General features: G+C 34.5%; 1 protein-coding gene across 2 annotated transcripts in view; it reads left to right on the top strand.

Moving 5' to 3' along the window:
• Positions 1–8,229, top strand: part of COL11A1 (collagen type XI alpha 1 chain) — a 196,897-nt gene extending 188,668 nt beyond the window's left edge. For both annotated transcript variants that reach the window (XM_055340297.1, XM_055340296.1), the window contains exons 64-67: positions 1,050–1,162; positions 2,858–2,926; positions 5,098–5,331; positions 6,515–8,229. In XM_055340297.1, the coding sequence (XP_055196272.1) occupies positions 1,050–1,162; positions 2,858–2,926; positions 5,098–5,331; positions 6,515–6,661 (563 nt within the window). In that variant the 3' untranslated portion in view covers positions 6,662–8,229. The remainder of the gene's footprint in view (positions 1–1,049; positions 1,163–2,857; positions 2,927–5,097; positions 5,332–6,514) is intronic.
• The last annotated feature ends 5,157 nt before the right edge of the window (positions 8,230–13,386 follow it).

Raw genomic sequence — 13,386 nt, 5'->3', positions numbered from 1 at the left:
ATGAATCTATAAACGATGCAATCAGAAAAAATGTAAATGATTTTGTTAAATAAATGTTTCAAGTGATCTGACATATAGTAGAAGCTAATTGACTATAAGAGTACTTTCCCTGTTTATATACAGTAGTAGTAAAAGGTAAAGCAGATTGGTTTTGGATTTTCAAGAGTTCTAGTACTAAGCAGTTAGAGATTTCAGAATGTTAAAAGTTAATAACCAGTAGATTCACATAATTCAGACTAATATTTAAAATGAAATGACAGCATAAAAACTGGTAAGAGGGAACCAAAGTATGTGCACCAGTACTGTCTCCCAATAGTTGCTGGTGTATTGTCAATTATTTTTAAATAATTTTATGTTATTTCTACTATTTACCATCTTTACTCATCTAACGATAAATTAATGGTCATAGTCATCCACATGATAAAATTTGCCCTGCACCACAGGATAATGACTTTAATAGAAAACTACATTTAAATATATCAAATGGACCTTCTTTTTAAAATCTAATTCAAAGGGAATTAGAATTTCTCTTGTAGTAAAATATTCTTTACTACAAGAAGTTTGTGCTATAAAGTAATGCAAAAGTACGATTGCAGCTAAGTAGATACTATCACCTCCATTGTTGCAGATGAATAAGCCAAGGGAAAATATAGTGTTTATTATACTCCGACCACTTAAGTAGTAATACATGTGAGATTTAGGGTTAAGTTTATCTGATTCCACTATCCATGCAATTTATTATGATGGGTAAATTGAATGTTAATATTTGAGGAGGTGGCATTTAAGCTGAAATCTAAAAATAACAGATGTGCTAGGAACAAGTGTGTTCCACGAGAGTTTATGGGCAAAGCTTTGATTCAGAGAAGACAAAGGGTCACTCTTTAACTATTCAAGCACATACCTCAATATGACAAAAAGCATAAAAGTGATTCTCATGGGAGAAGATCCATCAATATTAATTTTTCTTTCTCTAATAAAATTTGATACTTAATGCAATTGACTTTTTATATAAATGTATTTGTATATGACATATTTTTTCCTACTTCTAGGTGAATATTGGATTGACCCAAACCAAGGTTGCTCAGGAGATTCCTTCAAAGTTTACTGTAATTTCACATCTGGTGGTGAGACTTGCATTTATCCAGACAAAAAATCTGAAGGAGTAAGTACCAATCTGTTTTGGTGGTGACTGTTGACAGTTCTTGCCATGTTTTTGCAATATTGAACTAAACAGGAAAATTATACTGTCATATTTTCATTTATCTGCTTTTCTTACAGGGTAATTAGAACATTTCATTTGCATAAACATGAATAAGACACCAAAGTGATGCACAGAGTTAACAAATACTTCTCTCCTTTATTTTTTACCCAGATGTATTCTTTATGCACCTGCTTGTGCTCTAAAATTCTATGGCTTTCCATGACACAGCACAGCTGATTCCCAAATTTTAGTGCATGCATAGTATTCTTCATTCCACTTACCATGAGATAGAACTCACAGCTGTATATGATATTCAAAATACACAATTTATAATCTCTTACATAAAATAAGAGCACTGTCTGCATTTGCGTAGTTTTTTTTTTGCATAGTTTTAAAATGTTTAGTCCCTTCAAAAACATCTCTTGATTTTCACCCAGCAGTATCAATATATTTGAGTTCTATCTTTAAAGCTATAAAGGTAAACTACTAATATAGGGAAAGATTTTTTCCCCTAGCCTAATTATATTCTCCAACTATTTTCTGGTGGTAAATGTCTTTGATTGTAATCTTTTAATAAACGACATTCTTCTTAGTAAATGGTATGGGTATAGAGAGGCAAAGAAAGTCCTTAAGGCAAGACAAGTAGCTTTAGGTGTGGCTAATCTCTTCAGGAAAGAAGTTAAATTTGTGAGAAAAGGATGGGTAGTAGGGGCAGGAGAAAAAGCAACTTGTTTCCCAAACATGGCATGTGGCGAAGCATAATAAAATTCGTGTAGCCCCCAAAGAAATGAGGGAATATGGAAAATGCCTCCTCTTACACTGATAACTCAGATTCCTTATCACGAGGTCTTATATACGCTTATAGTTTGCCTATGTTAGCAAAGCAAAACAATAAATGCAGATCTATAGGAGATTCTAAACATTCTTGTCAGCAGAAGATGATTAGGCTTGCTTCCTGCCAGTGACTTTTCCAAAGCATGGCTGAATAGTTAGTTACTGGCTGAATGTGTTCCGGATGCTTCCCTTCACAGTGCAATGCTGATGGTACTTGCCTTGCTGGCTGATTCCAACTGGTATTGTGAGGTGTTCCTTTCCAAGGGGTTACCTAAGAGTTCCACCAATGTCCCCTACAGCTCTTATTATGCCATCTGTAGGTTATCCCCCCCACCCACCCTTCTTTTTGAGCAATCAAAAAAAAAAAAAAAAAAAAAAACCAGGAAGAAAATGACTCCATCTTCACTAAATAGGAATTCCCAAGATCTCTCTCAAATTTTGCTCTTTATCTCATTTTCTGTAGTTCCGGATAGGCTGTTTTAAAACTTCTTTGGCGGGAACCCTGGGTGGCGCAGTGGTTTAGCGCCTGCCTTTGGCCCAGGGCGCGATCCTGGAGACCCGGGATCGAATCCCACATCGGGCTCCCGGTACATGGAGCCTGCTTCTCCCTCTGCCTATGTCTCTGCCTCTCTCTCTCTCTCTCTCTCTCTCTCTCTCTTCTCTCTCTCTCTCTGTGTTACTATCATAAATAAATAAAAATTTTAAAAAAGTTTAAAAAAAATAAAATCTCTTTGGCATCTTAGTCTTACTGAAAATTACTGATACATACCTAAACAATGCTGTTCATAATTTTTATCTAATTTTCCTGTTCCTTTGCAACAGGTGAGAATATCATCTTGGCCAAAGGAGAAACCAGGAAGCTGGTTTAGTGAATTTAAGAGAGGAAAACTGGTATGTTATTACCTTACCATGAAATGGTTTATCTTAAACTTCATAAATGAAGCTCTCTATATCTCTAGACACTGACTCTGAAAGTCCAAATTCTAATATCAAGGATTCCAAGTGTTCTCTGGCTGGCTCCATCTATCTTAGATCACTGTAGTATTTTAGAGAAGTCTAAATGTGCTATGCTAGTATGCTAATAGCATATGGAAATATACTAAATTTACTAAAATAATGTGATCAGATAAAGTATGCATTCCACTAAGCATCTGATAGACATCATAAAAATGGATTATGTTAGAAATATCCAGTATAGAGAATATATGTATTCATTTCTCTATTTCAGTAAAAACTTTTAGAATGTGAAATGTTTTTTTCTGATTGTTACATTTGGAAATAAAGTGAACTGACTGACCTAACCTTTATTTGGATTATAACACAAGTTCATTTAGATATTTTCATACAATTACCAGTTCACTATTGATAATTTTTATAGGTATTTTAAGATTAGGTGCCAAAACTAAATTTGTATTATAAAAGCTGTTTAAAAATATATGTGTTTAAAATATTAATAAGAATGTATTTAAATGAAAGTTTCTCACTTTCCCAGATAATTATTCAATTGTTTGATGTTCTTAAAAAAGCTATTATTTTCTGTTGATGGCTGTTTTATAGTTATCATCCTAGGGGAACCTACACATATTAATTAACAACTTTAGTGAAGTTCTCCACTTGACAGAATTATTCAATCTTCAAGTTCCATTAAATATCCATGTGACATTCTTACTAGTGTAGAAGTTAAAAATACATACACAGAATTCTGTAGGTGGTGTTATTTTTTGTTGTTTTGGTTTGTTTTCCTTCGTGTGCATTTCCCAAGTGGTCTTTGTTTCTTCAACCAAACAAACTTCCTCACTATCTAAGCTGTTAATCAGTAAGAATTGAGTAGATTCAGCAATAAAGAAGAGAGCCATAGATAACTACCTTTACATTGACTGAATCTTTAGGTAAATTTCCTACTCAATTTTTAAAAACTCTAGGTTTATATGTTTCAGTTGACCCTAGTATTTGAATTACACCCAATAGACTTATGAATTTAATAAAGACCTTTAATAATTTTCAATTAAAACTATCTGCCTGCTGTAAATTCAAAATAAGTGCTTACTGACCAACAAATATTCACTTGTGTCTTCTTGGACATTATGCTTAGTGCTAGTGACATAGTGTTGAATAAGTACATCATCTAAGAATGAACAAACGGGCAGGTCTGTCCTGGAAATAAAAGACCAAACACCTTAGAAAACTATGGCCCCAAAATAAAAAACTGCAGGAGCATGTTTTAAAATGTGGGGCAAGGGCAGCCTGGGTGGCTCAGCGCTTTAGCGCCGCCTTCAGCCCAGAACCTGCTCCTCCCTCTGCCTGTGTCTCTGCCCCTCTCTCTCTGTCTCTCATAAATAAATAAATAAAATCTTTAAGTAAATGTGGGTCAAGTGCTTATACTATGAAATTTTTTAAAGAAGTAGGTGATATTAAAAAAAAATGAAGGGGCACTGGGTGGCTCAGTCAATTAAGTGATGACTCGGTTTCCACTCAAGATCTCAGGGTCAAGAGATCCAGATGCCTAGGGCTCTGTGCTCATAGAGGCAGGATTCCACTGGAGATCGTTTCTCCCTCTTTCTCGCTCCTGCTCTGCTCCTGCCCCCATCCCCCGTGCAAGCAGTGCATATACACTCTTCCTCTCTGGAAAAAAAAAAGTAAAACCCCGCTAAATTGGTCACCTTTGCATTGCACCAAGATTCCTCAGTTCCCATTGTTCACTATTTTTCCACTTTATAATTTAAAAAGATACACAAATATAATGAAAGCTCTCTTGGAAACAAAAGCATTTTTTGGGAAATTTTTAATGATTAGGACAATGAAGCATAGGAAGAAAGTGATTTTTTTTTTCAAAGATACATAGTGCTTACAGTAACTCAGGTGGGAATACAATTTCAGAAAATATTGTCTCTGGGTCTTCTGATCCTCCGTGCCCACTTTCTTTCCCTAACTGAAAATGGGCGCATCGATTGATTCATCCAATGCTTCTGGGGTAACAGTTCAACGTCAACAGCGATTTTATCCTTTTATAACATAAAAGAGTAAAAGAATCTTTATATGTCTTTTTATTCTTTTATTCCCAGCTTTCCTATTTAGATGTTGAAGGAAATTCCATTAATATGGTGCAAATGACATTCCTGAAACTGCTGACTGCCTCTGCTCGGCAGAATTTCACCTACACCTGTCATCAATCAGCAGCCTGGTATGATGTGTCATCAGGAAGTTACGACAAAGCACTTCGATTCCTAGGATCAAATGATGAGGAGATGTCCTACGACAACAATCCTTACATCAAAGCACTGTATGATGGCTGTGCGGTGAGTGAAATCGCTTGCCTTCTTCCGCAGGGTGGGAGGCAGTGTGTAACCACCTCAGTTTGGCCCTAAGCCAGGTTTCTCTCATGAAATGCATGAAATGAATAGCAATTGTTATTAAGGTCTGATGCTTAACATTGGCATTGAAATATGGTGTCTTAGAAGCCACTAATATTCACACACAGTCACACACACACAAACCATGAAACATACATATAGACATATTTTAAAAGCCATAGCAGAAGTTAATCTTAGATCATATGCTACTTCTATGGAATTATTCCTGATATTTGAATACTATCATAGCTAGTTATTCTTGAAATTTAAAAAAAAATATTTCATTTGCCTCCTTCATCCATGGATCTAAAATGACAGGTAAAGGAATTGGCATTATACCATTTATACTATAGATAATTCTTACCTCTGTATTTTGTTTGTAAGGAGCTTGTCTGTTGATTCTATACTATAGTGGTTTAGGCAGTTACTATCATTTTTTGTTACTTCTATCCTCTGGAACTATCATTTTCACACAGTGGGGATTCCATTTAAGAAAGTGACCCAGAGAACACACTGAAAAACTCATTGTTTTAGCTGATGACTAAAGAAGTCATAGTTACAAAGCAATAAGCACATGACTTCACCAATGAGTAGGGTATCCACAGATCAAAGAAGAGAAAATAAAACATATTAAAAGTAGCAAGTGTTTGGATTTCCCAATGGTAATGTACTGATAATCATTCACAAAATTAATATATAACAGTAGAAGTGACCTCATGCACTATAACTTGTATACTATGTCTTAAGAAACCTTGTATATATACCTAGTATGATTACAATGGTGGGAATATATTATTATGTAGGAGCCTGACTCAATACTAGCATCAGTCTTCATCTTAAATGGTATTTTTCAATTCAGTAAGATTCTCTTCAACTGTGCAATATATCCAAATATTATAGTTGGGTAACAGCTATATAACAGCTAAATATTAAACACTCAACATTTAAAACTATCTATGACATCAGTGATAAAAACAAGAGTTAATTACACGTAGATAATGACAAATTTGTTTCTTACTCTTGTCTTTCTTACCTTCTTGTCTCCATTAAGAGGTGTAAGAAAAAAATAACATATGTATTAAAACTATAAAATGATTGTGTAACTTTTTATTTCTGCTCCATTTTACAGTCCAGAAAAGGCTATGACAAAACTGTGATTGAAATCAATACACCGAAAATTGATCAAGTACCTATCGTTGATGTAATGATCAATGACTTTGGTGATCAGAATCAGAAGTTTGGATTTGAAGTTGGTCCTGTTTGTTTCCTTGGCTAAGATTAGGACAAAGAACATATGAAATCAACAGAAAAAAAAAATACCTTGGTGCCACCAACCCATTTTATGCCACATGCAAGTTTTGAATAAGGATGGTATAGAAAGCAACTTGCTACGTATATATGTTCCGATTAAAAATACTGATGCCCGTGAGGGGGCCAGAATCTTTATATGAAAACACTTTCGAAAATCATAAAAATACAAGATAGTGTGGCTGAGATGGAAACAGGCCTTATTCTTGATTTCTAATTTTCATCTCTCCTTTTCCTATTTGGATTTCTTTGGTGCTGTAGAAAAAAAAAGAAGAGAAAAATATATATTCATAAAAGATATGGTGCTCATTCCCATCCATCAAGGATGTGCTAAAACAATGTGTTTAATAAATTGTAATTATTTTATGTACAGTTCTATACTGTTATCTATGTGTCCATTTCCAAAACTTGCACGTGTCTCTGAATTCCATCTGACTCTAATTTTATGACAATTGCAGAACTATGATGGCAATAAATATATGTATTATGAAAAAAATAAAGTTGTAATTTCTGATGGCTCTAATTCCCTTTCTTTGATTAATAATAAAATGCCTTTGTATATATTGATGTTGAAGAGTTCAATTATTTGATGTCGCCAACAAATTTCTCAGAGGGGCAAAAACCTAGAAGACTCTTGGAAGCACACTTGGATCAACTCTGCTCTACTGACAGTAACTTTGCTGAATTTCAGCCAAAAATATCATGCATTTTGATGCTTTATTCAATGCTATACCTCAACCTTTTTCTTTTTGGAGTCCAGGATTTCACAGGATACTTGTATATATGGAAAACAAGCAAGTTTATATTATTGGACAGGAAAATGTGTATGAGAAGCTATTTTAACAAATCAATGCCTCCATCAAGGAAACAATCAGATGTACAATTTTTTTACTACTTTATCTCATTTCATTGTTTTCAGTGTGCTTCAGTCGTGCGGATTAATATTAAAAGATGGGAACTAAGCAGTTATTTATGAATTTGTTCAATGTTATTAATCAATCAACTTCTTGAATTTGATTCCAAGTTGCGTATTATAATAGTCTTCAAATATTATTTTACCTGCACCTGCCCAACAAATACTATTTCTTTTCTTTCAAAATAATATCATACATTATTTGACCTGCCTAATTCCTAAATAACATATGGGTGGATTGTTACTAACAGTGCTTGTTTTAAAAGTCATACTTATTAAAACAATCAAAACATTTTTTTCCACTAAGGTATTTTCTCCCAGGTAGTTTGATATAGCAGTAAAATTTGAAAGTTACAAATTGAACTTTGTATCTATTTTAAGTAATATATGTAAGACTTGAAAATAAATGTTTTATTTCTTATATGAAGTGTTAAATTAACTGATACCAGATTTCACTGGAACATTTTCAACTGATAATTTATCACAAAAGAGCATACTTGTAATACTGGAATTAAAACGTGAACACTTGTCATTCAGAAGTTCTTTATTTTTGAAACCAAGTTTGTAAATGTCCTTTCAAGAAGGGAGTTACGAATCGTATAAATAAACTCAAGTCTTGTCTACCTGGATTGGTCATTCTCTTTCTTAAATAGGTTCCAAATTACTCTCTATTGTTGAAAAGGCTTTCAATTCTGTTTCTTGACCATCCAGATTGGAATAGTTTTACAGTTTTGGAAAGGAATATTTTCCTTCAGAAATAAGTTGTTTAAATACACCACATGTCTAAAATAAAAACACCACATGGTAATACTCTATTTACAAAATTAAGGTAGGCTATATTTAAAATTTCAGAAAGATATTTTTCATAATTAAACAGTTTGCAAAGTTTCAAACATAGGTTCACAATTTCAGCACTGGAAATATTTCCAGAACAGTGATATAGTCTCTAAATTATATAGAAAGTTACGTTTTCTATCAAGAGAAATTCTATACATCAGGCATAGAGACTATTTTGCATATTGACCTGCCCTGGGGAAGCTTCATTATTTGCCCATTTAAACAAACAGCCTCCAATTTAGCACTCAGTAGAATTAATGAATAAATAACTGAATTGCCTAACTTTTTCTATTCCTTGCACATATGGATATAGTCTTCTGCATAGCATTGGATTTTTTTTTCTCTCCCTCATAATGGATTTTTTTTTAAGATTTTATTTATTTATTTGACAGAGAATAAGAGAGCACAAGCAGAGTGGAGGAGCACAGGGAGAGAGAGAAGCAGACTCTGCTGAGCAGGGGTTCCAATGCAGGGCTTGATCCCAGGCCTCCAGGATCAGGACCTAAGTCAAAGGCAGATGTTTGACCAACTGAGCCACCCAGGCCCCTACATAAATGATTTAATATGAACAAAGAAAAGCTCAGTGGAAAGGAAAAAAGCATATTATAGGACATTGTATCTAGTGTTGGCCCAAGGGTGTATAAACTCTGGAGAATACCATTGACTCTGGATAGATCCTGGCATGCGTGGATCCTGGGCCTGATACACATAAAATTTGGCTTTATTCTTTAAAAAATAAATACAGGGCAGCCCAGGTGGCTCAGCGGTTTAGCGCCGCTTTCAGCCCAGGGTGTGATCCTGGAGACCCGGGATCAAGTCCCACGTCAGGCTCCCTGCATGGAGCTTGCTTCTCCATCTGCCTGTGTCTCTGCATCTCTCTCTCTCTCTCTCTCTCTCTGTCTCTTTCTCTCTCATGAATAAATAAATAAAATCTTAAAAAATAAATACAAAAATATTACAGAAGTTACTATTTTGAATAACTAAAGGTCTTTCAACAAATTATTAATTTTTTAAAACTGGACCCATGCCAAAAGTATCAGAAAATCTGGAAAGAAAATCAATGTTTTCACTAGTTCTCTGAAGTACTTTTGTAATCCTTTTATTCTGTGCATTTGTTTATTTTTGGCTTCAATCTCTGAGTGTCTTATCATATGAGAATTTTATATTTTAATTTCCAGTAGAAAGAATGTTTCTCTAACATGTTAGATTAAAAAAAATGTTTCTTATTATCAATAGCTTAGAGCTGTTTCTTTCAATTTCATATTTTGTCATTGGTAAGTATTTTTAAATTTTAAGGTTATTTTAAATCTAGGAAAAGCTCTCTACATTTATTTCATCTATGTACTATAAATTTGTGAGAATTTTTCACAGGCTAGCTTCTGATTTTGCACATTTTATACCTTGTTTTCTTTCCACTACCAATAGATTTCAGCCTCTAGGCACCAAAGACACATGCATGCCATGATACAAACTCTGTCTTCATACTTTTTATGTTATAACACAGTGGGTGATAGGATTATTCCAGAAAGACATTCCTACACTAGGATTTCTGCAATAATTTTATATAAATAACTGCAAGCCATATAATTATACTTCATCATGTAAACCTATTCTATAAATCCTGAATAAATGAATCCCTAATTGAATTTCCTCGATGCTGCCTCCTTCCATATCACCCAACATGAGAAAAAAAAATGCCAAAGAGAAGCTGGAGTGGAAAGATAATATTCTTAAAAGATTATAATTAAAGGATCTCACTTGGGCAAATTTTACCAATTATATGACCTTGAGAACATATTTCTAGCAGATTTCTCAGGGCTTACATGGGGTCCAATAAAGACAAGGATCTTGAAGCTTAGTCTTCTGTATGTTGATTAATTGTAAAGTAAATAAATTAAGGGCCTAGCACACTGATACACACCAAAAACTAAGGAAATAGTTGCTACTGCTCTGGATTTTCTACTGCTACTATCATCACCTTAGACTAAGTTCCTTTCTAAAACAGCTGGTAACACATGCACTATTTACATCACCAAACTTATATAAAGATTTAGTTTTAAAAATGTAAAACAGTATACAAATTGCATGATCACAGAGGCCCGAATTAGCAAATAGGATCCCATAAAATATAAGCTTTACAAATGAGTCATGAAGGATACAAAATAGGAGCAGCAGCATAAGCCATGTAAATACCCAGGAATGGCACATCCATCTGACACAGCTTCTTAAATCCGCTTTTACTAGGATGTGTTTTGCTCTCCAGAAGGATGAGTTTAGTAGGCTCTAGAGTCTTTCAAATTTTACCCATTGCTCGTTCTCTATTGGTGTAATGGTTATACAACTAATAATTCCTCATGCAGCTACCTCTCAGAGATCCAGAGATGACATGATTATTTACAGCTGAAAATCTTGCAGAAGTATATCCAGTTAGAAGCATTCCATGTTCAGTAATTAGTACATAGCAACCCTTGCAGATCCTCATTTTCTTCTATCTAGTAAATCCATAGTCAATATTTATAAGGAGACTGGTAATGATCAAAACCGAGGTTAAAAAGGAGTTACAGAATCACTGTTAACTCTCTAAAAATATAAATCAAAATAGCATCAAAAATGTTTTATGTAACAATAACTAGGGCTTATTTTATAACGAGTCTATGATGGCATTTCTACGTATAATATACTATTCATATGAAGTTACACAAAAACACTGAAGAATACTTTCCTATTTTTAAATTACCTATATATGCCTATAAGGAAGTAGGCTTTTTTTCCATAATGGAAACTTTTGAAGAGCAAGCCATATAAGTAACAGATCTTATTCTAGTGACAACAGAGGGCATGAAGTAAGCTAATGAGTCTTCCAGCTTGATTCACTATCACTTTAGGGTCTCTGGTATAAATAAAATGTTTGCCTGCTATTTTTCAGCTCATTGAGGTAAATAAATATCTTCAAGGCATGAAGAAACTTTTCCCTGCAGTGACACACACTTCTGTGCTCACCCTGAAGGGGACAGCCAGACTGAATGAAATGAAACGAACAAGTCCTCTAAGAAAGAGGTGGATTTACAGGTCCCTCAGATCAACATGGTGGAAAGATCTGTGTAACCAATTCTTTAATGGCATGAGTTTTGGCATCTTATCTATTTAAGGAAAATGAAATTACTGAGTAAAATTACCCTAGCTAATTACTAGAAGATATGTTAAAAACTCTGAATTGGGGGCACCTGGGCGGCTCAGTCTGTTAAGCATCTGCCTTCTGGTCAGGTCATGATCCCAGGGTCCTGAGATCAAGTCCTTAATCTCCCTCTTCCTCTACCCCTCCCCCCAGCTCAGGCACTCTCTATCACACACTCTCTCTCTCTCTCCATCAAATAAATAAAATCTATTAAGAAACTCAAATTGCATTTTTATGTCAGTAAAGTTTCTTTAACTATTAACAACATTCACATGTTAGATAAAGTATTACCTAGCTATCTCCATATAGCTGTAGAGATTTTTACCTCACTACTGAGAAAAACAAGAGTGGAAAAAGAAAACCAGTGAGGACAACAGCAAAAATCCTAAAGGTATTAAATACTTAACTAAAGGTAGAAAATTGATACGACTAGGTAAGTTTATATTTTATTTTAGATTTTTGGTGAAAGAGTTGAAAGTCTCACCAGATTTTTTTTCTCTGTGCAGGGGCCTGCCTGGCTTCCAGACCCTGCCACCCCCACTCTGGCCCTTCAACCCTCACCTGAGGAAGAGAGTGGGGGATTGTAGGTAGAACATGATAGAGTAGAGGGAAGGTGATCAAGTAGGGGTAGAGGGGTAGAATTTGTAAGTAGATCTTTTCTAAAGATAGAGTCAAGTGGTTTTGAGCCAATACTGAGGTCAGAACTCTTGAGTCACTTAATTATCAATCAATGACCAAGTATATAATTTAGCACCATGATGAGGATGGGTTTCTATGTATATCAACTTTACAAAAGAATTATGTCATAAAGGATCTGCACTATACTCTTATATACAGTTTAATAAAAGAAATAAAACCATAACATCTAAAAGAACAGTTTATAATCAAGGTTCTGACTCTACAGATGTTGGAGAACTGAAAGAACAATAAAAGTTGGTTTGTTAGTGTGCTTCATAAGAAAGATGATAGGTCTACAAAATGTCCGTAGAGTCTGGATGTGCATAGATGAAGGGGAGAAGGAATTCCACTTTATGGCGGAAACTCAGGAGAGAATTCCAGAGGCATAGGTTAGTGTGGAACATGAAGAGGACAGGGAGTCTAATACAACCCCAGTCATGTGGTGTAATGCCAAGTGTTATATTTAGGGTTGGGTTATAATAGATTGAAAGTCATACACAAGAGCCTGGATATTACATAGTAGGTAATAAAGAACGAACATTGGTTGCTGAGTAAGGCAAAGTCATAATGACTGTCATGTTTAGAATGACTACTTTGGCAGTTTCTCAGAACCTGCGTAGTGGGCATCCTATGCTGGATGGATCTATTAGTTGAGGCAGATGATAGGGACCCAGTGCCATAAAGCTGTTGCTGAAATATAAGTGGGCAATAATACAGATTTGTATTACAATAATAATACTTGCATGACTTAAAAGGAAGGGACAAGTATAAAACAATTGGAAAGAAGAAATTACTATTTTCTTTTTAATTTTACCACTTCAAAATCTTCTAGAGCCATTTACCAGATACATCTTAAAATAATTTATACTTGCCTAGCCTTTAAGTATGTAAATCATAAAATCAGAGAAAAGAAAAGTTATATTTACTAAAACCTGAAGAGCCAATGGATCCCAGTGAAACAAATGACATCTGGCACTCCTCTATCAAATGGCTTTGCATCTCCTATCATACCTCATACACTATTGCAGAGTGCATATGAAAATAACTTGCTATGCTTAAACAATGTGTGCTTGCAACACCACAGGCAAGC

This window comes from Nyctereutes procyonoides, unplaced genomic scaffold (assembly GCF_905146905.1).
Source record: "Nyctereutes procyonoides isolate TBG_1078 unplaced genomic scaffold, NYPRO_anot_genome, whole genome shotgun sequence".
NCBI lineage: Eukaryota > Metazoa > Chordata > Mammalia > Carnivora > Canidae > Nyctereutes > Nyctereutes procyonoides.
The sequence above is the reverse complement of the archived record's forward strand: the minus strand, read 5'-3'. Positions and strand labels throughout refer to the sequence as shown.